Source organism: Phaenicophaeus curvirostris, chromosome 2 (assembly GCF_032191515.1).
Source record: "Phaenicophaeus curvirostris isolate KB17595 chromosome 2, BPBGC_Pcur_1.0, whole genome shotgun sequence".
Lineage (NCBI taxonomy): Eukaryota > Metazoa > Chordata > Aves > Cuculiformes > Cuculidae > Phaenicophaeus > Phaenicophaeus curvirostris.
In genome coordinates this window covers 104,518,774-104,545,263 of record NC_091393.1, presented here as the reverse complement: position 1 = coordinate 104,545,263, position 26,490 = coordinate 104,518,774, and the positions used below count along the sequence as shown (strand labels likewise).

The 26,490-nt window shown below is 39.9% G+C and overlaps 1 protein-coding gene across 2 annotated transcripts in view; it reads right to left on the bottom strand.

The window, feature by feature from the left end:
- PSME4 (proteasome activator subunit 4) overlaps positions 1-26,490 on the bottom strand; it is a 74,241-nt gene that overhangs the window by 20,476 nt on the left and 27,275 nt on the right. For both annotated transcript variants that reach the window (XM_069850264.1, XM_069850266.1), the window contains 14 exons: positions 26,415-26,484; positions 25,914-25,981; positions 25,129-25,344; positions 23,005-23,162; positions 20,796-20,891; positions 6,215-6,270; positions 5,112-5,168; positions 4,865-4,920; positions 4,686-4,784; positions 4,125-4,187; positions 3,872-3,967; positions 2,928-3,059; positions 1,245-1,454; positions 226-362 (listed from right to left, as the gene is read on the bottom strand). In XM_069850264.1, coding sequence (XP_069706365.1) covers positions 226-362; positions 1,245-1,454; positions 2,928-3,059; positions 3,872-3,967; positions 4,125-4,187; positions 4,686-4,784; positions 4,865-4,920; positions 5,112-5,168; positions 6,215-6,270; positions 20,796-20,891; positions 23,005-23,162; positions 25,129-25,344; positions 25,914-25,981; positions 26,415-26,484 — 1,514 coding nt within the window. The remainder of the gene's footprint in view (positions 1-225; positions 363-1,244; positions 1,455-2,927; positions 3,060-3,871; positions 3,968-4,124; positions 4,188-4,685; positions 4,785-4,864; positions 4,921-5,111; positions 5,169-6,214; positions 6,271-20,795; positions 20,892-23,004; positions 23,163-25,128; positions 25,345-25,913; positions 25,982-26,414; positions 26,485-26,490) is intronic.

Sequence of the window (26,490 nt, the reverse complement as noted above, 5' to 3'; positions counted from 1 at the left end):
ACAATGCAGTAAATGCAGCAGAAATGGGGAAGACAGAGAAGAGGAAGGAACTAGGAGTGCAGAGGAAAGTGGCTGCCAGGCCAAGAGGGACGATACACCACAATAATCCTTGGGCATTCTGAATTTGTTCAGCTTAAGATTTAGTTTAGCAATTTCGGATTACTATATTTAATGTACAGTAAATATCAGGCAGTGGAAGCTGGTGTTAAGGGAAGCTGAACTCACCGCAGAGCCTCAGCATTTTTTTCTTTCTGTCGCTGAATTCCTAATTGAATTTCTTCTGAACAAAGACCTGTGAAGTTCGAACTTGGATGTTCTGATTTTTGCAGCATAACAGCTATCTCAACACATTTCTCTGGAACCTGTTGACAAAGAATGCAAAAACTTGGGACTGAGCAGCAGCTTACAAGTTTTAATGTTTGTTTCTGGTTTTAAATAAGAAGAGTTCAGGATCACATGAAGAGTGCAGAATTTCCTGTCCCCATATAGATAAGTTCATGAAGAAGCAGGGAAGGTGGCTCTTATGTTCACACAGCAGATTTATTTCTCCAAGTAAATGTTCTATTCTATTATAAAATAAAACTAACACCAAATTTCAATATTTATTAAAGCATAGAAATCGTTTAAGAGATTTTAATTAGTTAACACCCATTTGTTAAAATAAGTACCATGCCACTTACCCATTGATGAGGCAAGAGGCAGTGGTGCAATGAATGCTGTGTGTTAGTTAGCACAGAGTACTACAAATAAGGACAATGGTAGCTTGACAACACTGTACTACCACCACGCATCTTCACATCTGATCAACATCACCTATCCTAATTAACACTGAAAGGCAACTTAAATTTCCTTTTCCTAACACTTCCTTAGAAGTTAACAAAGTTACAAATTCCAATACAATTACAGGACACTCTGTATTCCATTGCAACAGAAATCAGGATGCAATCCACATCAGAACAAAGCCTCAAATATAAACGAGTGCCAAGCAGCGTGAGGGTAGTGAGGCACTAGCACAGGTTGCCCAGAGAAGTCACAGATGCCCCATCCCTGGAGGCACTCAAGGCTCAGCTGGGTGGAGTTTTGAGTACCCTGATCCAGTGGAATGTGTTCCTGCCCATGGCAGGGTGTTGGAACTGGATGAACTTTAAGGTCCCTTCCAACCCAAACATTGTATGATTCTATGATTTATGTAATCAAATATTCTCAGAATCCAAGACACTAACACCAAGCAATCTGTCACTTACTGCAAAATCCAATCCAATTGTTTCATATTGCCTATGGATTTTTTCTGCTAGGTCATCAAAGAGTCTAACTATGGATGGTTTTTCCAAGGACATCGCTTTGCTAAGGCCAGAAGAAACAATTGCTGGCCACGTCTGCGCAATACAATCCCAGTCATGAAGATTTGCCAAACATACTCCACTGTGATTTCCAAGAAGACAATATAAGGCACCCTGGAAAATGAAAGATGCGATTTTAAAAAGTTAAAGCAATGTTTGCTTCATATCAGTGATAGCTACCTACATAAGACTGTACCCAACAGAATAAAAATTAATTTTAACAGTATGCTACCATGAAGATGTACCATAAACATTCAGTTACATGGCCTCATTGTCAAAACACTGAGGATTTTTTACAGAATTCTCTTCATGCTGAAGAACCATTTTAATGAGATTGGAAGCCCTGCCAATTAATTCATCCACAGACTGATTTTTAAATTACATTACAAAGGAGATTATTCAGTGATCAAGTACCACACCCTGGCCTTTCTGTGAATCGATCCATATTTGGGCTGCAGGCAAATCATTTGGCAGTTAAACTAAGCCCAGAGCTGAAACAACCCCTGCTGAACAGGATATGGATAACTACTGGACGCCACAACCTGGTGAACATGACAGGTGATTGTGTGAGAAGCTGACTAGAGTTTCACACAGCAAAACAAAGCAGGGCTGGGTTTCACTGGGCATTAAAAGGGGGTTATGTGACAAATGGCCAAATTTCACAGGTTGTTGGAAGGAAGTTGTGGGGACCTTCTGGAGACCAGTCTTACAAGAACAGCAGTGCCTATGTAACCAAATCAGTAATGTCAGAGAGGCTAAGGCTGCGCAGTAGCAGCAGAAATACCACATTCAGGTACGGCAACAAATGCTCTTAAGTGTAGCAAAATGGGACCAATTGAGAAAAAATAACTAGGTGTAGATTGCTTATCTGGGATGAGACAGGGACAGAGGGAGATACAAGGATGGCAGAAAAAAATAATAATAAACAAGAAATGGGATAACAAGATAAACAAACAATGTAATCACATGCTGTCTGTTTTCAACTATCAGGCAACTAGACCAGGATAATCGGCCACAGCTCTTGTTCTGGCCATATGACAACAGTCTAACTCGTCTCCATGGTCAGCAGGACTGAGGGGGGTGCAGAGGAAGGAGGGGAGGATGATGCTTTCAAACACCTGGACAGATCAGGCATCGTTGTGTCAGCACCATTTTGAGGCCTGAGAGCATCAGCATTTTACCCACCACTTTGTAACAAAACCTACCCGATCTAGCGTAACTTTTTCTGGATGATCAACTTTATGTCTAATTTCTTATACTGCTACAGCTGACAGAATTGCTTACCACCTTGGATTATAGCTTCTCAACTTCCATTTCATAATTTCAAATTAGGTGCTAACATACGTTTTTGCAGTATCTGAACACACAATGAAATGAGGAATACATAAACACAAAATTTCTCTTCACAACTGATCTAACCCAAATAATCCCTTACACTATAGCATAAGCTATGTATGACTATTTATTTGCCAGGAAAATATCAAGTGTCAGGCTGATAAACAAGCCAATCCCACTTCACCATTAAAAATTCTCCTATAAAAACACCTTCAAAAGGCAGACATGAAACAGAAGTTAATGCAACAGTACTTTAAATTGCTTTTGAGTGACGTCTTGCCGGTCTGGACGCAAGAAGTCCAAAACCAAAGGAATGATATCTCTGCAGCAAAAATTGTATGTTCCCAAAGCTGTGAAGAATGCTTGCTGAGCTTTACTTCTGACCTGTGGGAAAAGGGACATTACTAGAAACTCTTCTAAACTAAAAACATACTATACAAAATAACATCCTTATCTATTTCGGTTACTTATGCACAGAGTTTAGATGATGTATTTGTGCACAGGAACAAAATTATTTGTAGAAGGCTGTAAATAGCACGCTTCCCTCACCCTTGCTCACGGTTCATAAAAATTTACTTCTTGTTTCTAGCATTTACTTGAGAACATCTAGAATGTTAAAGAAAATTCTTTATGTTGCCAAGAAGAGTCACTGTGTTTTTAAGATAATTTTGAAAATCATGCAGATAGAATAGAACAACAAATGCAGTTAGCAGAACTCTAAAGAGCCTGTAGACATCGTGGATGGATCTGAATTTGTAAATACATACAGTGTCCCCACTGGGCAGAGTATTCACAATCCTACAAAACAGGTGGGCCAGAAGTTGATTTCTAAAACCTAGGATGCCATCACAGCTACTTCCTGAACCTTGATTTAGCATTCCAAATACTGTCAACCGAGTATATATTCGCTGACATTTTTTATTGACTCATTCTTTAGAAGCCTAGAATTAAAACCCTCAAAACCCCCAAAATCTGTAACCTAACCTGGCATCCTCTCCATTATTAAAGTTCTTTATTTGACAAAGAAGGGACTACCTTTAAAGCAGAAACTCTTTCAAGCTTGGCAACTAAGGCAAAAGAAATATGTAACTGAATACTTCACATTGTCACAGAAATAAACTGAGAAGCAAATATCCTGAAAACCTGAAAACATTAACAAAGAACTCAACTCTTTTAAACTGAAATGTGTTACTTACCTGACCATATGAACTTGTAGACAAACACAAAAGATCTCTGATCAACTCTTGGTGGGAGGTTTTATATTCACAACCTTCCATCGTTAGGGTTCTCAACTAAATTGCAGAGAAAACACAAATAAAGGACACTGTTTTTACATTTCACAAACACAAGAGAAACACTAGTACAGAATTACTGAACTTTTTGCTAAATGACATAACAAATCAGCTTTTCAAGTAACGTGGTTAGTGGAGATATAAATTAACGTGTTACCTCATGTTGCAACATAACTCTGTCTATCAGCAAAGCTCTGATATGCTGTTTCCTTCCTTGAAGCTGTAAAGAAATATATAGTTTGGTTTAGATTTTGATATTCACATAGGTAATTTGTACTGACTGAATTTCTCATATACTCTTTTCCTTCTAGAAACAGACAAATATAATGTAGAAATTCTTTTTGGCAGACAACCTTCATTTGTTGCCCTGGCAAAGTTTTTTATTCGGCTATTACTCTGTAAGCAAAAGGAATCTCTGGTCACAGAAATTTCTCAGTTAACAAAGACCAGAAAAAAGTATCACGCCAAGTCTCTAAGACTTCGGTCCAAGTATATATGCAAATTGAGGGTTACTACAATTCAGAAATGCTAAGCTGTTCACTCATAAGGTTTCAAAATAAAGGTACAAGACCTCTGCAAAACAATATTCTTATGAAAGAATTAGATTTCAAAACTACAAAACTGATTAGGAAGTAAGTAAAAATATGAACAAAGTCTTCTGGAACATTAGGAACTATTCCCACCCCCCACCTAAGCTTTACAAATTAAAATCACTGACCCTGTTCTCCATTGATTTTTTCACTAGATTAAAGCTTTTCCACCGTGAATCAAACTCATGCTTGTGAGACCCTTGGAACTGTAAAACATCACTAATAATCTGTAGAAAGAAAATCATGACAAAGAGTGATTATTCTGCAAAATATATCTTGACTTAAGTATTACAAATTATAAAGATACCTTTATTATTAGAAATAGAGATTTGGTATCATCTTCTGAATTATCAAGTATATAGCCTGCAATTGGAAGAAAATTCATTATGAGACAGGAAAAAAGCTTTGAAAGTTAACAGTAGTTTTATTTCTACAAAGCTTAGATTTAAGAATTAATAGGCAAAGTAAATGGAACAAGCTTCTCATCTATGAAGTAATACTTCAAAGCTCAACAAAACACAGAACCTTTTAGATAGAGGAGTAGCTAAACTTACGTAGCAATTTCCTGGTAACCCTTGCAATTGTTTCTCGATAATTGTCTCTTGATAAATCTAGAAAACATGAAACATTTATCTTTCTTATACAACAGCATAAAAAACAATTTAATGACAAGTAAACAACTGGAAAGCCAGAGCAGACTGTTTAGAAATGGCAGCATGGATTATTGTAAACATAACCATGTTGTTATATCCAAGCACACCACTCTCACAGGGCCTTCTTTTGTTTATCAAGTCAAAAGAGTATGCTTCAATAGGTACACATTCTTCTTTATTTGCCTTGACAGCTGGATTCATTACCAATGGCAGAATAAGCTAGATTTAGCATACGAAAATTAGAGAGGGACACACTAAACAGGGTGAAAAAGAAAGCCAACAGAATATAGTTGTTGCATATCGGGTGATCAAGCCACTAACAGAAAGGCATGAAGGGGAATATACAATCCTAATCTAAACAACAGAAAACACAAAAGACAGAAGAATCAATCTTCATGGAAAGTTTTAAACCAGAGTAATCTTAATCCAATCTCCATTACATGTTAAATGGTTACAAACTCACCACTTGCAAACTAATGGACCACATATTAAAAGGAGCGTTTAAGCACCTAAAATCATTTTGTAGCCAAATAATCAGTTACTGTGTGCCTCAGTTCCTTATTTAAACAACCTATCTTCATTCAGAAGATAGTTAGGAACACACAATAAAGCCTGCAAAATGCAGTTTTATTCTAATGGAGCTGATACAGCCTTTAGCAGGTTATGCTTTGATTCCTTCTGCCTCTCAAGCGCAGTTCTTGGGTGATGGGTGTTGCTTCCTGCACCTCTGATCTGTGTTGAAGTACATGGACCCAACCATTCTGACCTGGGGGTCAGAGCCGAGCTCCCTGTCCCAGCCATGTTATTGCAGGAGACTCATATCTTGCTGAAGATGAAACTGTGTGTACACAAAAACTTCGTCTGTTAGCCCAAAAAGCCCATTTAATGTAAAGAGAAGAATCAAAATTACACTCTCAAAAAGAACCTACTGTTTCTAAAGCAGAAAAAGATAAGATTGAAAACAATACCTAGAATCAGTCTGAACAGAATTAGGACCCACTTACCATATTCAACACCAGTGTACAGCTTTGTCTCTTCCAAAGACACCAGACTTGGGACGCTGCAAAAAAACAAACCAAGTATTACTATACATTATGGAAATCATTAGCTCTGTGAGTTTCAATGACATTCAATTCATTTTAACAAATTAAATTTCATGCCAGTAGCACCAAGGACATCTGGATTTACAAGCAGTAAAATCTATTATTTATAAATCAACCATATTCATGGGTCAGAATGTTTGTCAGAGATGCATATACCATAAGGACACCTAGAACCTAGAATCCTGATTTCTTATTTAACAGAACCTGACCAGTTATGTTAAACAGTCAGAGATTTGGCCTTATTGTGAAACCTATGAACACACTCATCAAAACAAGAGAGGCTCTCAGTTGTCTTAGTCCATAAAGAACAGATGAACGTCACTGCTAAGGCAGAATCCTTTCCTGACAAGTTGAGCTGAGGAAGCTTTTGTGACCTGGATCCTTACTTTATAAAGTAAGGAAGTGTACCCATGATTTACAGAAGTCATACTACATAAAGTTCACTATGAATAATGATATCAAAAAATAACGACATGCTTTTCCCAGGATTTGGGCCAAACTTATAGATCCAAAATACTTTGTTAAAGGGAATTGTTAGTCTTCATGGATTTGCTATATGTGAACAATGCACAAAATAAAGAGTCAGACATCACATGCCAATGAATTTTGAAGACATAAGAACATAACCTACACACACTTGGGGTTGTGTGTTTTGGCTTGTTTTTTTTTTTTTTTTTTTTTTAAAACCTATAATCTTGCCCCCTAATCATTAAGGTAAACAAATTCAAGATTACAAGGACAAAATACACCGGTGTGTTGGACTAAAAAAAGAGCATCAGCAAGTGGGCCAGACATAGGAATGCCAATCCCAAGAAAAAAAAACTTTGAACCAAAAATTAAGTAAATAAACCTACTTTGCAACCATTCTAAGAGTCACATCGGCACCTGTTGAGGAATTTTTAGATCAAAATGGGCACGGATATTTAGACGTGCACAACCCAGCTTTTGCACCACAATTAAAGCTAACTTTGCAGAAGCAGCAGCTACTGTAGAGGACACGCTGTCCTTAAGGTTTCTCTTTGTAACATTAGGGAGTTGTTCTGCCTTGTGCTCCTCTCCTTTCTCACGGGTAACTTTCCTCTGTAGTCTTTGATTTGTTACTTTGTAGTCAATCAATTTGTAGACCAGAATACTCATATAGCTGTTTTCCATGGGAAAGTATAATATTGTATGTAACTAATGATTGCTTGTTGCTAAAGGAGAATTGTCAAATCAGCTTGTTACACAACGGCTCCTTTCAGCTAAGTTAGGTATAAATGTGTTGTGAACTTTGATTAAAACGGCTTCAATTGATCATATTGGTCATGTGTTGTCCCTTATTCCTCCGCAGGCACCAACAAAAGTCAAACAGATCTATAAGTGTCCTTTTCGTAACCGATATAAGACATGAAAAAGTGGAGTCTTCATTTTCTTTTCCTCATTTTATTTCTGGTAGCACTAAAAGGTTAACTTGAAAATAAGCCATTCCAAAAGTTTTGCTACTATTTATTCCCCCAGATCTCAGCACTGGCAAAAGTGCTTAAGATACAACTTGGCCACTAAATGCAATTTCCAAAATATCCAACATCAACCCCGTTCTTTTGTCCTGAATAAACAAACATAACACACTTGCTCTTTTGGAATCACCTACACGATTGACTTTGAAGGTGTTTGCTATGTATTTTTCCATGATCAGATCTCTTCAGACTGAAGATACAGAGCAGTGATATTTCTGAAATTAACATCTGGGGAAAAAAAAAGTGAACCTTCCCACCTCAAATTCTATAATTCCTTAAAAAAAAAGGTGGCAGATAAATCCAACAATTGAAGACAGTTAGAAATTACATATTTTTGTACAGTATGCCGGATATGTCGATGGGTAAATGAGCTCATAGTAGCAAATTTTCTACATCACTTTCATATATTTTTACCCTTGAGCAGCTTTTCCCTGGTATTAATACACAAATTGAGTTCATGTAAGGCTTTGCTACCTATGAGGCAAGGAAAATTAAAGTGCAATTTCCCAGTCTTCCCTCAGTCTAAAGAAAGATTCCAAATCTTCATGCCTCCTTTCTGCTCAGCGCAGAATGTGTTCAGCTGTTCTTTGCCAGCTAGCCAAGTTCTGAACCAAATCTCTAATGTTTAAAGCAAAGCAAAAACACCACTCCAAGCTCTCTCTACAGCTGAAGTTCCTGAGCAGACCAACAGACTCAACACACAGCATCTGGTAATCAAGAACTAGCCTGGTACAGTCCCTGCACTCACCCTGACATTACTCCACAGGTAGAGCCATTTATTTCAATAAGGCTACAACAGGATCAAAGTGTTATGTTCAAAATACAACACATAGCTAGCCCATAAACTAAGGTCCATGCTAATAATATGCAGCATTCTAAGTGTCAGCCACCGAGCCAGAGAAAATTAAGCGTTTTACTTCGATCACAAAAAAAGGAAGAGGCATGAAATACTTTTCTTAACTTCGGTCAATACTGAGAGCAGAATTCTTACAACAATGCTTCACACAATGTACAAACAATACTGTGCTTCATTCTACACCAACAGTTTACAATACAGAAATTGCCAAGAAACTCCAAATTTACAGCTGGAAAAGAAATCCCAATTAAAAAGAACTTTGAAGAATTCATTCCCTTATTTGCCACAGTACAAAAAATAAGGCATCTTTATTTGAGAAAAATTGACGCACTTAAGTTTTTCAACTTCTGGACACTTTACAGACACTATTTAAATCTCTCTGTACACATTCCTCAGTCTATAAGTACAGTCAAGCAATCAGACACAATTTTTCAGAAACTAGTAACTTTTAGCATGACTCCACTCAACTGATAGCAGAGGACATTCTTCTAATTGCAATAACACCTTGAGCCATATTAAGGACCAGACCAAGGCTCCATCAACCTCTATCGACATAAGAGATTAAGAGACAACAGTCGGAAGGTGAACAAGGAGAACACAGCGTTACTCACCGTGGAGGAATAACTGTTTCCTTTTCTGTGTGCAGCTCCCTTAACGGAGCTAGGAAGTTCCCTGGAGATGCCAAGAGAAGTTAGCTAGCCCTGCCCCTCAGCACACAGTATCCCATCCTTACACGTTTAAAAGAAGTGCTCTTATCCTTGGCCTGCAGTCTGAACACCTTTAGTGAAAGGACACAAAGCAAGCTCCTACCAACATCTGCAACAGGAGCAGAGCGACACTGTATCCTATCTAACTAAGATTTAGTTAAGACGCAGACAAAAAAAAAAAGGATGTTCTCTGAGTAATCCTGGTTCTGCTTCCCTAAATCAGCTTCTTTATTAGTTACCTCAGTAATAAGTCAGCTGCAAGGAAGAAAAGCCAAGTGAAGGGGAACTCAGCTGAACACCAGCGGAAGATTTCTCAACCTTAGAGAGCTTTATGCTATTTACATTTGAAATAATCTTTATTTGCAGACCATTACAGTCATTAAAACAAAAGGAGATGGACACCACTCCATTTGGTGCCCATCCCAATTACAGTTCCCCATTAAGAAAAGGGCAGATTGCGTGCACAGAAGCATTATGCACATCTGCACACATAATGTGGCACAGGAACCACTGCATTTTGTTTCTGCAGGTGCAGAAGAAAATGTATATTCATTTTTCCCCAACTATGTCAGGATAATTCGCCACAGCTCTGACTCTATGGCTTTGAACACTTTCATTCAGCCACAAAACCACTCCCTACTGCTGTCATCAAGGATTGCCTCTCACAACCTCTGGCAGCCTCCTCAACTGCTTTTTCCCCTTCCCCTTGTTACTATCGATTTTACATTTAAAAAGTAACTCACAGAACACAGCTGGAATCCATGGCATCTCCACTAAAGATGAAGAACACTATGCAGAATAATAAATGCACATTATTGAGTCATGAATCAGTTTTCTATTAATTTATGCATGGCACTTCAGAGGAGAATTCACTCCTCCAAAAAAAAACCCAAGAAATTTAAATTCCTTGCTACTCAGAGGCTAAAAAAGTCAACATCAAGAGACATTTATTAAAGATCTATTTCCTACTGAAAGATAACTACCTCCAATTCTGATAAGTTTCTATTATGCAGTTTCTTTGTGCATTAATTGTGCACAAATTCCTTTTCTGCAGAATTGCCAATCTCCTCCCCAAACACTTGCCTCCCAAACACTTGCCCAGGTATGAAACATTCCCACTAACACCAAAGGTTTAAAATAGCACAAGCTATGATGAGAACTTGCAGAAGGATATAAATTATTTATGTCATTCATGTAACACACATGGGAATTTCGCTCCCGAAATCAGGGGAAAAGAAATAATAAAAAAGATCTCAAACCATCCGTTAAAAATAGTTGGTCTCTGAAAAAGTTGGAGCTCACAACAGCTATATTGATGTGTATACCAAGCGTGCGCATGTACACATACAGTGTATACTTCCAGATTTACTGCACATATTGATGCCAAGTGTCAATTTAACAATGTGTTTTCCATACTAAATAGATCATACTTCAGTTCAAGACTACCAGTCATCAAAAGATAAAAAAAGCAATAAAAGAAACCAATGAATCGACATAAAGCCATTAACATGACTGACAGGAGAGTCAAGGAAGTTTATGCCAATGTACACATTTGTAGAGAAACAGAAGTTTTGAAACCTTTACTCAAAACAGTAATTGCTAATATGTGAAAATATGGGCATGATTTGATTCTATCTGATAAGAAGAACATACCAGACCAGTGCTGGGGAATTTTAGTCAGTTTCAGCTTTATTAAACAATAAATAAAAATGAAAAGTTTCTGTAAGTGAACAGGGTGATAGACTTTTGAATGTTATTTCCATAAAATAACGATGGTGAATTGTAGCACACCATCCTGGATTAAAACCACTTCACACTAGTGGAGAGCCCTCACATTTGCAACAGCTCTATTTTACTACTGTAGAAGTATAGCAACAACCAAGCACCAAGCAGCAAATGTTACCGTGTTAGTGGAATGCAGTCTCATGCATTCACCTCTGCAATTTATTTTAAAACAAAAAGGTTTAGAACTGGAATCTAGACTGACACATTTTCTTCTCCCAAAAGAGCGCTCATAACTTTTACTGGATCCTCATCCCTCTAGAAGATGACCACATTTATGTAATACTGTGATTTCAAACTCACCCACTCAAAAAACCCCAAACCACACATTTAATGCAAGGGAATGTTATTGTACAGCACAGGTCAACTATGACAACCAATAATGAAACAAGCATTCAGCCAGCTTGTTTTCAATTCACTAATTTTCATAGTTATTTTTCCCTATTAAACAAAACCCTCTACCTCCTCTCTCAGTCAAGTCATCTTGCTTTGTATTTGTCACTGTTATGACCTAGTCACTTAAATTAACTATTAAATTAGGTACAGTGGTATCATGCTGTTACAGCCTGCTGCCTTCCCCTGCCTGTCACCCAACTAAGATTGCAAACAGACCCCCAAAACAAGGTCTACAAATATTTGGGTACCTTTCAGTGGTTGAATAGAGAAATAAATCCCATAAGTTCAAGGAAAAAGCATCTTGGTGGCAGGAGGAGCTACAGGCAGAGTTCACAGTACTAACAGAACCATTGGATCTATTCATCATCCTGCTACACGCAAAGTTTTAAAGTTCACTCTACCCACACATTTCTTCTGCTGAGGTTCAAATTACACAGCTCCAAGCTCTCCCCCATCCAAGTAACCTTCGTTCAGTGAGCAAGCTGGAAGATTATAAAGGAACAAAGACTCATCTGTCTGTCTTGGCAAGAATCCTCGGGTGCCCTTAACCATCAAGCTGAAGGAGAACCTAGCAGTTACACCTACTCAGCTCTTATTCACAGCCAGCACAAATAACAATGCTGTGCTACGTGGAACGTGATGAGCTGTTGGAGTCAGGCAGCACAGAAGGCATCCGACAGGTAAACTCCTGTGCCAGTTTGTTTTAGAACTATATTCGTATGTTGGAATAACGCTGAACGTGGGGAGATATGGGACTGGGTGGCTCCCCCTTACCTCTGCCACAGGCTGAGAACAAGACTTTTAAAAGCAAAGTCAGTGGAATTGCAACACACAAAGGGCAGACCAGAAAGAAATGCATCAAGGGTATCTCGCTATCCGAAGAGGGGAATGGGATGCCTGGAAACAAAGATAGACAACTATTGCCATTAGCAAGGAGCACGATCAGCAAGGACAAATTATTTTCCTTGAAGATGCATTGCAGCTGCTGCTCTGACAATCCAGCCCTCCAGCTGATCTGTACTCATTATAAAATAATTGTAATATCATTATCATACTAAAACACACTTCCACACCTACGGCTACCTGCCTCCTCCTCACCTCTGAGGCAAACCACTATCATAACCACTCCTACTGGGCATACGCAGTTAAGTTTTGGCAAGTGAAGCGAGAATTTTCCCTCCACCAGTCAGCAGGGTCTGATGTAAAGACTTCAGTCACTCAAGCTCCACCTAAAACTCCACCCTAAAGGTGCAAGTTACTATAAAAAATGAAAACAAAGGGGAAAGTGGTGAGGGGAAAATGTCATTGAAACTTCTGGGATCGGCCAACGGGCTGGACCCCATCTCCCCCTGCCCCAGACTCCATCAGGGTAAGACCTTTGTGTTATCTGTGCTAAATATATCTTAACATCAAGCTAATTAGTAGCATCTAGCTATATTTTGAACTTAACTACATATTTCTTACTTGCATATTGCTCCTTTCTATGCTCGGGTACTTGACTTTCAATATATTTTCGCAAACTGTATCTTATCCCCAGCCACCACTGAACCCTTATTTAGGCATGAATTGCTATAATCAATTATTCTTAATAAAATTGGCTTATTTGTATATATACGAGTCTCAGCAACCTCACTGACTGCTAAAAGAGCGATTTAAAGGGAGCTTCTGATTCAAACTCAGCAAGTCAGATAAAATTGATTGTCTTTGAGAGATTGTTAATAAAAACCTAATGAAAATGGTTTAGGGCAAGCTGGATAATCTTGGTTATCCTTGCATCATTGCTCAGTGTACTGTATTATGGCAAGCTCCTTTCTGAAGTCTCTTGTATTTTCAAATTTACCATTCATGACATACATACAACTTTTTAACATAAATATATCAAGCCAGTATCAGTACCTGCATTTAAATATATTCCTACGTTGCCACTTTAGGACAGTGATTATCACCACCACCAGAGGTAAGTACTAACTATGCATACACGCTACCTAAAATAAGGGTGTGCTCAGTAACCGACTTAGTCACTTTCAATAAAAGCCCTTTGGTTTCAGATGTCAGCGGTTTATGTGCATTTCCATCACGTGTGATCAAAACATGACCTGGAATCTTACAAAAAATATAATCCAGGAACTCAAACAATTTAAATCAGACTTTTTTTCTGTTTTAATAGCAAGTTCATCCAAACACACATCCTGCATTCAAACTGGATATAATTTTATAGACATATGGGATAGAAAACTATTCACAGGAAACTGCTTCATACTTCTTTTTAAATCAAAACCCATGTCACTCATTACTAATTTTCCCATGATTTCTTGGGCAAAGAAGAGGATGGAATAAGGCAGCGGAGAGGACATCTTCCTTCTTGATACAATTCCCTTCCGTGACTCTTGCTTACATATAGTAACCCATTAAAACAGAACATACACTTCATAAGGAGCATCACTAAAATAAATACCATCTGTGTCCTGGACAGATCAACTCAGCCTCATCTCTAAAGATGCTAAGTTGATACTGACCTTTATAACTGTTCTTGCCAAGTTGAATAAACTGTCAAGGATCCAACATTTATTTGATATGAAGTACAACAGGCTCTCCTTAAGTATTTAGGCCACCTTAGTAGGCCAAAGTACAATCTACCGCACACAAACTCAGTCTAATTCCTTCAGATTGTCTCCTTCATTAAAAATCCATGTTCTGTTTGTGATAATTCAAATCATACCAAGAAAGAGAATTAAAGCTTACTTAAGCAAAATTCAACTTAAGCAAAATTCATTCAACTTGGCAAATTTCAGAGTCCTGTTTTAAGTCACTGAAGAGATAAATTGCCTTAACTATGTATTTTAAAAGTCTTAATGTAACCCTAAGAAGTTTGGGTGTAAGACCTGCTACAGTGGGCAGAAGATGTTTCATCAATATAGGTAAAGTTGTCCAAAACCAGATAATTCTGGATTCTGAAGCTCAGGAGACATTTAGTAGAATGAACTATTGAATTCCAAAATTCAGATTGTGAGAAAAAAGTCCGATTTTGATTTCTTTAGTAACAAATACATTTTAGCATGTTCTCATGTAAATAATCTATATTTAATAAGGCAGCACAGACATGAACAGAATGAAGCAATCTCCCATCAAGTAGACAAGTAATTTGTAAGTTCATTAAAGGCCAATATCCTAATTTGCACCTTAAGAATTTACAGACCATGTCCAACAATCTAAAAAAACGATCCTAAACACTCCACACCAAACCAAAACCAGCGCCAGTCTACCATGAGAACTCTTCTTCACAGGTGGAGAGGTTCATTCTTCTACCAAATGAAGCTCCAGTTATTGACAATTAGATATCCCAGACAGAGGTACAAAACTGCTTACTCTGACACAGGCATTTCTTCCTTAACTGATCACTATAGCCTTTTTTTTTTTTTTTGGGTGGTGTTAAAGCTTTTTTGGCCAAGATAGCCTTGAAGTTTGAAGTTCAAGGCATCCAAGAATAAAAAAATTCTTCTCCCAAGGACCAACACCAGAAACTCTACTCCTGAACTCGTAAGCCATATGAATTGCAAGTGTCTAGTGTATCCAGTCTAACAGACACCAGGACAGGATTCAGACTGAATCAAGAAGCGATGCTAACACAGACCCACATTTTCCCAATACAGAGTGGCAGCACATGGCTTGTCTAGGGACTGTAAATGCCTTCTGAAAGGCGCCAAACCCTTATTTTAGAAAACAGTCATCATCAGCCTGAATGCCCTGTACTGCCTCTTCAACTAGAGGAGTACTTTCCTGAATTTCTTACAAATTCAATGGTAAAACATGGCCTCTATAAACCTGTCCAGCTTAACAAATGTTCTAACATAGACTCAAGTGGAGCCTGTTCCACCACATGAGAAGCTCACAGAAGCCAGGCACCTGAAGCAATGTGTTTGAGACTATCAATGCTCTCTGGCACTTTCCATAGCTGGCATGTGGGCAAAAAAAATCTCAGCAACAACTTTATAGTTACCAAATACAGACTGCAGCCATAAACTTCACTGAAGCCCTCCATATTTTAAATGTGACGCGTAACAAGAATATTGAGATTGAACTCGTAATTGTCCCTACCGCGGGAGATTTAAACGTGGAGCAGCCATTAACACTGCTTCTTCGGCGGCACCCGGCAGCAGGACGGTGAGTTCTGGGGTGGGGTGGACATTTTGAGGTGGTGGGAGCTTCCCTGAGCCGCGAAAATCTCAGAAAAACCCAGGCAGGGGCAGGGGTCCTGACGGCCCCCACACGCTGGTCCCGCAGGGCCTGACGGGAGGGGACGGTCCCGGCAGCCACCACGGGAGATTTAAACGGTCCCCCTGGGAGCACCGCAAAGAGGAGCGCGGCAAAGAGGAGCGGGGCAGTTTGAGCGGGCAGGGCACAGAGAGGACCTAGAGACTAGACAGAAGACACCGAAGACCATGGTGGCCACCCGGCAGAAGATTAAAGCTGCTCCATGTGCTGCAGCAGGCAGGATGGATGCTGCCACCCAGCCAGAGCCACAGTGGGTGCAGGCAGCTGCCCAGACCCTGGGCTGCAGGCAGTGCCCCCCCCCCCACACCAGCTCGTGCCTCTGTTACTGGCTTCACTTGTGAAAGCTGCACTTGAGTGGGGAAACTCCTTCACATGGTGGAGGAGTTAAGGGAGGAGGTAAAGAGGCTGAGGACCATCAGGGAGCATGAGAGGGAGATAGACCAGTGGAGTAGTGCCCTCTCACTAACTCAGCAGCCTGCTGGAGCTGGTGTGTCCAAACACCGTCCACCTGCAAACTGCAAGGTTGGGGTTACAAGAGATGGGGAATGGCAGCAAGTTCCTGCCAGATGAAGGAAACCTGCTCCCCTCAACCAGACACCAAAACCCCAGATGCCCCTGGTGAACAAATATGAAGTGCTGCAGGTGGAATCCAACCCTGAGGATGAGGATGATGGCTCCCACAGCCTAGAATCCTTCCCTAGGCCGCACCATCCTCAGAAAAAGATAAAAACATCCTCCACTAAGAAGAAGAGGAGGGTGATTGTTGTAGGGGACTCCCTCCTAAAAGGAATGGAGGGACCCATTTGCAGACCGGACCCGCTCCACAGAGAGGTCTGCTGCTTACCGGGGGCATCAGTGAAGGAGGTAGTTAGAAAACTTCCTTCCCTGTTCCACAAGACAGACTACTATCCTCTGATAGTAGTCCAATCTGGTAACGATTATCTAGTAAACAGAAAGACCAAAACCATCAAGAAAGACTTCAGGGCTATTGGGAAAATGATGGAGGGCTCTGGGGCACAAATAGTATTCTACTCCATCCCAAGGCTAAATAGAGAGGAGCTGGAAGTCAGGAAGAAGAATTCGATTAATGCCTGGCTCCGAGCCTGGTGTGAGGAGAGGGGCTTTGGCTTCTTTGATCATGGGGTGGCTCACGCACCCGCAGGCTTTCTTGCTAAGCATGGGACATGTGTGTCTCCTAGGGGGGCTAAAGACCTTGCTAAAAACCTAGCTAAGCTCATAAATCAAGCTTTAAACTAGATGTGAAGTGGGAGGGGGTTGAGACCAGGCTAGACAGGAACGAGCCTAGACATGGGGCACTGGTGATTCGGAGAGGGTGTGCTGGTGAGGACCACCAGTACATCACCACACAGAAAGTGGGGGAGAACACACCTGAGGGTGCTAAGGGAGATACAGGCACTCTGGAGCTAGCTACTCCAGTTACCAGGCAATTGGGAACGAACTCTGTTCCCTCTAAGAGGGCTGAAGGCTCGGCAGCTCAGCTGAAGTGCATTTACACCAATGCACACAGCATGGGGAATAAGAGGGAAGAGCTGGAAGCTGTTATAGGGCAAGGAGCCTATGATGTCGTTGCCATCACGGAAACGTGGTGGGATGACTCATATAACTGGAGTACAGCTATGGTGGGGTACAAACTCTTCAGGTGGGATAGGAAGGGTAGGAGAGGAGGTGGGGTAGCCCTCTTTGTAAGGGAGGACTTGGACTCTGTTGAGATGGATTGTGGTGATGAGGAGATTGAGTGCCTGTGGGTTAAAATCAGAAGAACCCACCAGAAGGTAGATTTTGTGATGGGAGTCTGTTACAGACCACTCAGCCAGGGAGAAGCAGCTGATGAGCTCTTCTATAAGCAGCTGGGGTTAATCTCTAGATCAATGCCTCTCATTCTTGTGGGAGACTTCAATCTTCCTGATATCTGCTGGAAGTACAATAGAGCAGAAAGGAAGCAGTCTAGGAGGTTCCTGGAGGGCGTGGAAGACAACTTCCTTGCACAGCTGGTGAATGAACCAACAAGGGAAGGTGCCCTTCTGGACCTGCTGTTTGTGAACAGAGAAGGCCTTGTGGGGGATGGGGCAGTAGGTGGACGCCTAGGACAAAGTGATCATGAGATGAAAGGGTTTTCTGTTCTAGGTGAAGTGAACAGGGTGGTTAGTGGGACAGTAGCATTAAATTTCCAGAGGGCAGACTTTGAACTCTTCAGAAGGCTGGTTGGCAAAGTCTCATGAGAGACAGTACTTAAGGGCAAGGGAGCCCATGAGGGCTGAGAGCTCTTCAAAAAGGAAATCCTAGCAGCTCAGGAGAAAGCCATCCCCATGTTCCGGAAAAAATGCCGGCAGGGGAGAAAACCAGCTTAGTTGAACAGAGAGATCTTAAGTGATATCAAGAAGAGGAGAAACGTTTATGGGCTCTGGAAGAAGGGACAGGCCTCTTGGGTGGACTACAGGAGGGAAGTGAGATTGTGTAGAGAAAAAATCAGAAGGGCTAAGGCTCAACTAGAAATCAGATTGGCAAAGTCTGTGAAAGAGAACAAAAAATCCTTCTATAAATATATAAATAATAAAAGGAGGACTAGGGAGACCATACAGTCCCTGTTGGACGCAGAAGGAACAACAGTAACAGGGGATGAGGAAAAGGCTGAGGTACTTAATGCCTTCTTTGCCTCAGTCTTTAATTGTAAAGAAAGTCGTTCCGTCTGTGTACAAACCCAGGAGCTAGAGGAGAAAAATGAGGCTCCCATGATCCAAGAGGAGGTGGTCAGAGCTTTGCTAGCCCAACTAGACAGCCACAAGTCTATGAGGCCGGATGGGATTCATCCAAGGGTACTGAAGGAGCTGGCGGATGTGCTGGCCAAACCCCTTTCCATCATCTTCCAACAGTCCTGGAAGACTGGGGAAGTCCCACTGGACTGGAGGCTGGCTGATGTTGTGCCCATCTACAAGAAGGGTCGCAGGGAGGACCCAGGAAACTACAGGCCTGTCAGTCTGACCTCAGTGCCAGGGAAAGTCATGGAGCAGGTGATCTTGAGTGCTATCATGAAGCACATGCAAGAGAACTGGGTGATCAGGCCCGGTCAACACGGGTTCACAAAAGGCAGGTCTTGCCAAACTAACCTGATCGCCTTCTATGACAAAGTGACTCGGCTGCTGGATGAGGGAAAGGCTGTGGATGTGGTCTTCTTGGACTTCAGTAAAGCCTTTGACACAGTTTCTCACAGCATTCTGCTTGAGAAACTGTCAGCCTCTGGCCTGGACAGGCGCACACTCTCCTGGGTGGAAAACTGGTTGGCTGGCCGGGCCCAGAGAGTGGTGGGAAATGGTGTGAAATCCAGCTGGAGGCCAGTGACAAGTGGGGTTCCCCAGGGCTCAGGGCTGGGTACAGCCCTGTTTAATGTCTTTATCAATGGCCTGGATGAAGGCATCGAGTGCACCCTCAGCAAGTTTGCGGACGACACTAACCTGGGTGGAAGTGTTGATCTGCTGGAGGGTCGGGAGGCTCTGCAAAGGGATCTGAACAGGCTGGACCGCTGGGCTGAGTCCAATGGCATGAGGTTTAACAAGGCAAATGCCAGGTCCTGCACTTGGGGCACAACAACCCTATGCAGTGCTACAGACTAGGAGAAGTCTGTCTAGAAAGCTGCCTGGAGGAGAGGGACCTGGGCGTGTTGGTTGACAGCTGACTGAACATGAGCCAGCAGTGTGCCCAGGTGGCCAAGAAGGCCAATGGCATCTTGGCTTGTATCAGAAACGGCGTGACCAGCAGGTCCAGGGAGGTTATTCTCCCTCTATACTCGGCACTGGTGAGACCACTCCTCGAATCCTGTGTTCAGTTCTGGGCCCCTCACCACATGAAGGATGTTGAGGCTCTGGAGAGAGTCCAGAGAAGAGCAACAAAGCTGGTGAGGGGGCTGGAGAACAGGCCTTATGAGGAATGGCTAAGAGAGCTAGGGTTCTTTAGCCTGGAGAAGAGGAGGCTGAGGGGAGACCTCATTGCTCTCTACAACTACCTGAAAGGAGGTTGTAGAGAGGAGGGTGCTGGCCTCTTCTCCCAAGTGACAGGGGACAGGACAAGAGGGAATGGCCTCAAGCTCCGCCAGGGGAGATTTAGGCTGGACATTAGGAAAAAATTCTTCACAGAAAGGGTCATTGGGCACTGGAACAGGCTGCCCAGGGAGGTGGTTGAGTCCCCTTCCCTGGAGGTGTTTAAGGCACGGGTGGATGAGGTGCTAAGGGGCATGGTTTAGTGTTTGATAGGAATGGTTGGACTCTCTTCCAACCTGGTTATTCTATGATTCTATGATAATATCTCAACATACTTTTTCAAAGAAGTCAAAGCTAAAGCAGCAATCCCACCTATTAAAGAATAGTCTGTTTTAAAGTCTGAACTACTGTAATGCAACAGAAAGTTCCAATTACTTCCAAAATGAAATTTTATTCAGGCATTTTTCTAGATTTCTACTGCATGCTGGCACCAGCAGTCAAGCTGTGTGTGCTGAGCACTCAAATGGGACTTATTTCCTATTTAAATATGAGAATGGAGCCAGTAAGAAGTTCAGATTGTTTACAAATATACTTGTTCAGAGTGATTGGAACATTAGTAAGATGGCAGTGCACCATGGTTTGAAGGATTCTTTTAGAGGAAGGAAAACGCAGGACTAAAAGCCTATCTTCCATTTCCTTACATCAATTAGCATCAGTAACGCAGTGCCATCATCTACCTTTTTTAAACATTTTCAGTCCTGCATGAAAAAAACCCACAGCATTCTTTCAGGTTTTAAGTACTAAACTGTTTCTGGAAGTCACCATTTCAAATTTCTGTGTCTTTATACTAGTATGAGAGTTTCTTAAAAGTAGCCACTAGAAGCAGCTGTTGTGATAACAGCAATAAGCAAGCAGTAAAAAACAATATGAGGTGATACAACTGCTAAGAACGTTTGCGATATAAAAACAAATTTTACTTACAGATGAGCCACCCTTTCTCCTTGTAGAGGAGGCAGAACATTCCCAGAACCAATCAAGCAGTTGTGCACTATAGCAAGACACTGCTGCACATCATCTCTTAAACAAAGAAGAAAACCTGATTACTTATCTGCTAAATGCTTGAAAATATTCAAATGACAAACCATATATTGTTTGTGATGTTTTATAAAAGCTTTTTACTTCATCTAAATCAGTTCTAAAATCTAATCAGTTCTATTTTATAAAAGCTTTTTATTTCATCTATATCAGTTCTAAACACAAGAGGGAGCACTACAGAAACCAAGAAGTGCTTTTTGATCCAAACTAATTCTACTACAGAACTCCAACAGTCAACCTTTTCAGAAAAAAACTTGTTTTGGTAATCTTATATTCTGAAACTGTGAAGACAACTTTAGCATAATGAGATAAACTGATTTCAAAACAGCTTTATCGACAAAAATTGTTTTGAAGAATTTTATCTATCTGAGACAAACCCCTTGAAATAACTCCTCACCCCAAGGCCATGGAAAGTCCTTCCCACCACTAGCAGGACAAAGGCACACTTTACTAGTGAATATTTTACAGTCTGAAGATAAATTACAACGTAACAATGTGAACAATAGTCTTGTGTGCTACTTTAGAGAATTAAGGAATTCTTTTTAAAGCCATCTCATCTAATGTAGTACCCTTTCATATATCGTTACCAATTTTGCCCTTTGTTCTCATCTTTGTGGTAAGCAGCTCTGATTTGCAAAATAACTCCTTTCAACCCTCTTAAGAGGTTCCTTAACTGAACAGCTCTTCATACTCATGCATTACTAATCAACTAATTATGCGTTTTCAAAAAGGCTGTTAGAATTTTTAACTTTATCTTTTGCAACAGAAAAACTTACATGGAAGCTGCTATATCTATAAAAAATGTTTGCCTTCCAATTATTACGTAGTGGAACATTGGAAAAAAAAATCACAGGAATTCAAGCTCCAGAACACTGCAATTCAAAGCAATAGTAGGCCCATCCGGTATCCCATTTATTCACACCAGTTATTCCCTCAGCAACCAATGGTATTCTCTACTCTCACAGATCTGGTATCTTGCCTTCCTATTCAATTTGCAATTCAGGCACTTGGTGATATTCTCTCAAATCACCACCTTCTATTTCTCTTATGACTGTTAGCACAGTGAAGCCTTGACCAAATCAAAGTCCAATTCTGTTAGAAATTAAGAGCTTTACATACAAGGTGTCAAAGAGAAAAAAAACCCAAAACACAAAAGAAACATACAAATAAACTGAATATTTAAATAGGAAGCAAATCCTTTCTTCTTTTAGTCCAAGCATAATTTCTGATGGCATTGATGTGTCAAGTATATATTGTCTTTTTCAGATGATAAAAGATGGGAGCTTCGTTAGACAGAGATATTTAGGAGCCTGACACACCATGTCCTGTTTCACGTAGGGCTGCACTTTCACAGCACGAGGTATAATATCATATGCCATGAACATCAACTGAAGTATATATAGCTTCAAGGATGCAAAGGTTTAGCATGAGAAATAAAGAATGTTTGAGATTTAATGCTTGTAAACAGCTTTAGCTATTTGATACCTGTAAATGCTTTAGCACATACTAAACTCACGATTATCCTGTGCTTAAGAAACTATCCTTATGAAGTCATGCTTTCACACTATGAGAGTTTAACAAGATTGGGCAACAGTATTCTTGTCTCCATTCCAATCTGTTACGCCACTGACTCTGTATTACCTTCTCGATTTCAACACTGCCACTTTTTGCAGGGACACACTATGTACTGAATCCATCTACTCACAGGAAGGAAGTGGAGAGAGACAGAATTCCAAGCCAAATTAGTTCAGTGTTCTACTTTATAGCTTAGGAACTCAAACGGTTGTGCCAAAATAAGAAGATAAGAGTCTAGAGGAAGAGCTACACTGACTACAGTTAAATGGAAATAGTTTTAAAAAACTCTGGAAAAGTTTTTTTATTTTAAAGAGTGTTTCTGTTCAAAATAATGTTATCCATTTTATGAAAAGCACTTCCAAATTATATGTACTCTTCAGAGTTAGAAATCTTGAAATAATACTGAAGTCAGTGTGACACTGTAGCATTTTACTCCTTAATTTTTGTAGTGCCAGTGTGATTCCAACGACTACTTAAATCAGACAAACACACTTTCTCCATACTACATATCACAACTAACCTGGACATTTCTAGTTTTCCAGTTGCATAGTGCTCTAGTCTGGTGAGCTCAGGCTGAAGAAACGTATCCAGCAAATAAAAAGCAAAGTTAATTTCCTCAGGTGAAGGAACATGCCACTGGATGTCCAAGTTCCACAGGTCACCTGGTTTACCCCAGTCCTGTAGGAAATAAAGACATTTCTTATTAATCAAACTATGAAGCAAATTATCTTTAAAAACTCAGCATTTTAAATTACTAAAAAACCCAAAACCATGAACCAATGACTGCTGTAAGGCAGTTATCCAGATAATTCCAGAAAAAAAACAGGAACACAAGAAAACCAAAGAGAAATCCCAAACTTACTATAATGTCTACATGTACCTGTAAAATAACACACCTGTAAGGACTAAAAGGAGAAGGACTGTACTGGTCTTATTGAAATATAACTTTATTAATCCTTTAGCTGGATGTTAAGAAATACTCTTAAGCACAACTCAGACTTTTGATAGTCCTATACAGAAAATAAAGAAACTAACCAGTTTAATAATATTTCTTTTCAGATTTGAACCACAATCAGGAAACTTAGCACTTTCATTTTAAAAACAAAAAGAGAAAGCTAAGTAGGACTTCCGAACAATGCTAGGCCATCCCGCAACACAGACAACTTTTTATATTTTGGCTTACAAAAGAGCTCAGACCTGCTACAGAATTAACACCACTGGAGTATTTGGAAGAGAAAAGTCACTGTTTGCTACTAATTCATGCTCAAACATGAATGAAGTCTATGCTTAGGATTACATTAATTAATAGCCAGGCCTTTGCAGTCTTCACTTTACGTTTCCTGCCTTTGTCCAATTTTATATGGTAACATGAATAACAAAACTTCACGGTCTGTTCTTAAAAAGCCTGACTGATCTGGCTGGACAAAAACTACGAAGAACTACAGTAACACACTTACTCAACATAGCCTGCTATTAAACCTCTTCCTTGGAAGAACAGGCTAGTCCTCTATGAATACTACTTAAAGTGAAGGAACTTCAGTCTTACACTGGGGCAGGGTAAGAAGCATGTAAGTGACAAACTCAAGCTGTTAACGGCAGTTAAGAAGTGATTTAATATACACTGCTAAAGTAGCCACTGATGTATGGAACGGCAAAGGAATTTAAAAGAAATACCTATTTTTGTGTTGGAGCATTTAATTAAGATCATCTTATTTGTTTTTAAATGAGTATCTGGCCCAACAGGATGTTCTCATCAGTTTACAAAACTGTACAAGCTTTCAGTAACAAGCATTAGATTATCTGTAATTGTAAAGTTATGTAAAAGAGCACTTCTAGGCAAAATGAAGGTTTATATTCAACTGCTGCAGTGTTCATCTGTAATACCGATAAATCGACCTCAACGTCTTAACAGCAAACTAGTAGAACGCTTTTGAGTGTCACCATATTTTAATATTGACACTTCTATTTTCATTTTTATCTCAAGTTCAGTGTAGAACCATTGCTCATTTGTTATTATGTCTACCTCTAAAATACCATATGTCCTTTCTTGCAATTGTTTTGCACCCACTCATTTTTCCACGCACTCAATACTGCTTGTTATATCTGATAACCACATTTACATGAAGAGGAGCAAGGAAAGGCTGCAACTTTCATCCATAAAAGCAGATGAAAGACTAAGTTTGTCCCAGTGCAACAATGCTTCCCATTACTTGATATTTAAGTTAAAGTGAACAACAAATTCTCCTGCTAAGCTCCAAACTGGTCATAACACTGTACTACTCAATAGCTGGGTCTCAATTAAGTGCATCGTCTATTATAAGATTAAGAAACACGAGCAGGCACACTTGCTTTGTATTATTTTGTTGTAGTCATGCAATCATTGTACAACACACATCATAAAACACTAATATGTCATGCTATCAAATTACTCAAAACAGTCAGTATTCATCTTTTCTATCAATGTAATTTAAAATAACCTGTAATTTGCTCTGTGTTTCAAAGCCCAAAGCATCTTTCAATTACACTTTCCATTGCTGCTACCTATGTTCAGAATATCTAAATAAAACCAAATAATATAGTGTATGATTGTTTTTTTAAAAAATAAAGTCAAATCCTCTAATCCTAAATAAATGAAAATCCTTGCCTTGATAGGAAAGTATTCAGAAAGAGGCTTGTCAAAGCCACCTGGCACACTGCAGTACTCTGTGGGGTAGATAAGTGTAGCAGAACGAAGAAGATGGTGCAGTAGGTTACAAGACAGAATGTAACCCTGCTTACAGGTTAAATGTAGTGTTCGCTGTAGTATCTTCCCAAGCTGCTCCCCGTATGGTAGCAACTTCTTTCCATCCACTCGAGTGATCTAGTAGGAAAGACAAACATTTCAAAGGTAAAAAAAAATGGGTTTGTTCTAGAGGACTAAAGAGAGGATTAGACTCCTCAGCCAATCCTGTGCCAAGTTCCATTCTGTACATCGCATTGAATTCAAATTAAAGACTGAACTTGCACACCAATACCACTTCTGCTGCTGTTGAAAAAGTTTAAGTACCATGTAAGAACTCTGACACACATTGCTTGTCAACCCTGGTCAAAATCTTGGGGCAATACTCATATGAATTTTAAAATTAATTTTAAAAGATTTATCTTTTCCAAAAGCATCTTATGTTTTCCCTGGAACTGATCCCTCTTCCTTCTCTGCCCCTTAGTAACTGTATTAAAATTTAGAATGTTGTTCCACATACACACTGTATGTTTATTTTCTTCCAAAAGCAGCCACTTATGTTCCATTTAAAGTTAGAGAAGAAAAAGAAGTTACACGTGGTGTCCTTTGTACAACATTTCTCTTGGTTTAATAGCAAAAGTTTATTTTTTCTTCTTTCAGGGGCATTAAGCAATGACATACACGCATGGGAAGAGCATTCCTTGCAATACCTCTGACAAAAGTTGAAGATTCCAAAGCAGTTCCTTATCTAGCTCTTCATCATGTAACACATCATCATCTGGAGGAACAAGCAATAAGCACTGCTGAAACAATACTGCACTCAAGTTTTCCAAACAAGCTAAATAAGAAACAAGATGCTTGCATCACACATGTTCACTCCCAACCCTTCTACTGCAATCTTCCAATTCACACTGCACTCACATCCAGCTGGAAGTTGCTTTAGCCAATTTAACATCTTGAATACTTTTTAAGAAACTGAGGAAAGTCTGGAGACATTTTAAAAGCAGCACACTCCTGTAACTTTATAGACTTCTGTCTTGAAATTACAAATAAATAGTTGTTTGTTTTTTTCAGATGAAATAACAGACAATTCATTTTCCATCACTGAAATGAAGTTGTGGAATGCATAACAAGTTAAATATAAATTTTTAATGTTAAGTGAAAGTCAATCCAAAACAAATCAAGTAACAGTAGAAATCTTATGAACTTACTGACTGTGAGATGAGTTATAACATTGCAGCAATGTGGTACAAATAGCTTCAAGGATTCCTCAGGGCGGCACTGGAA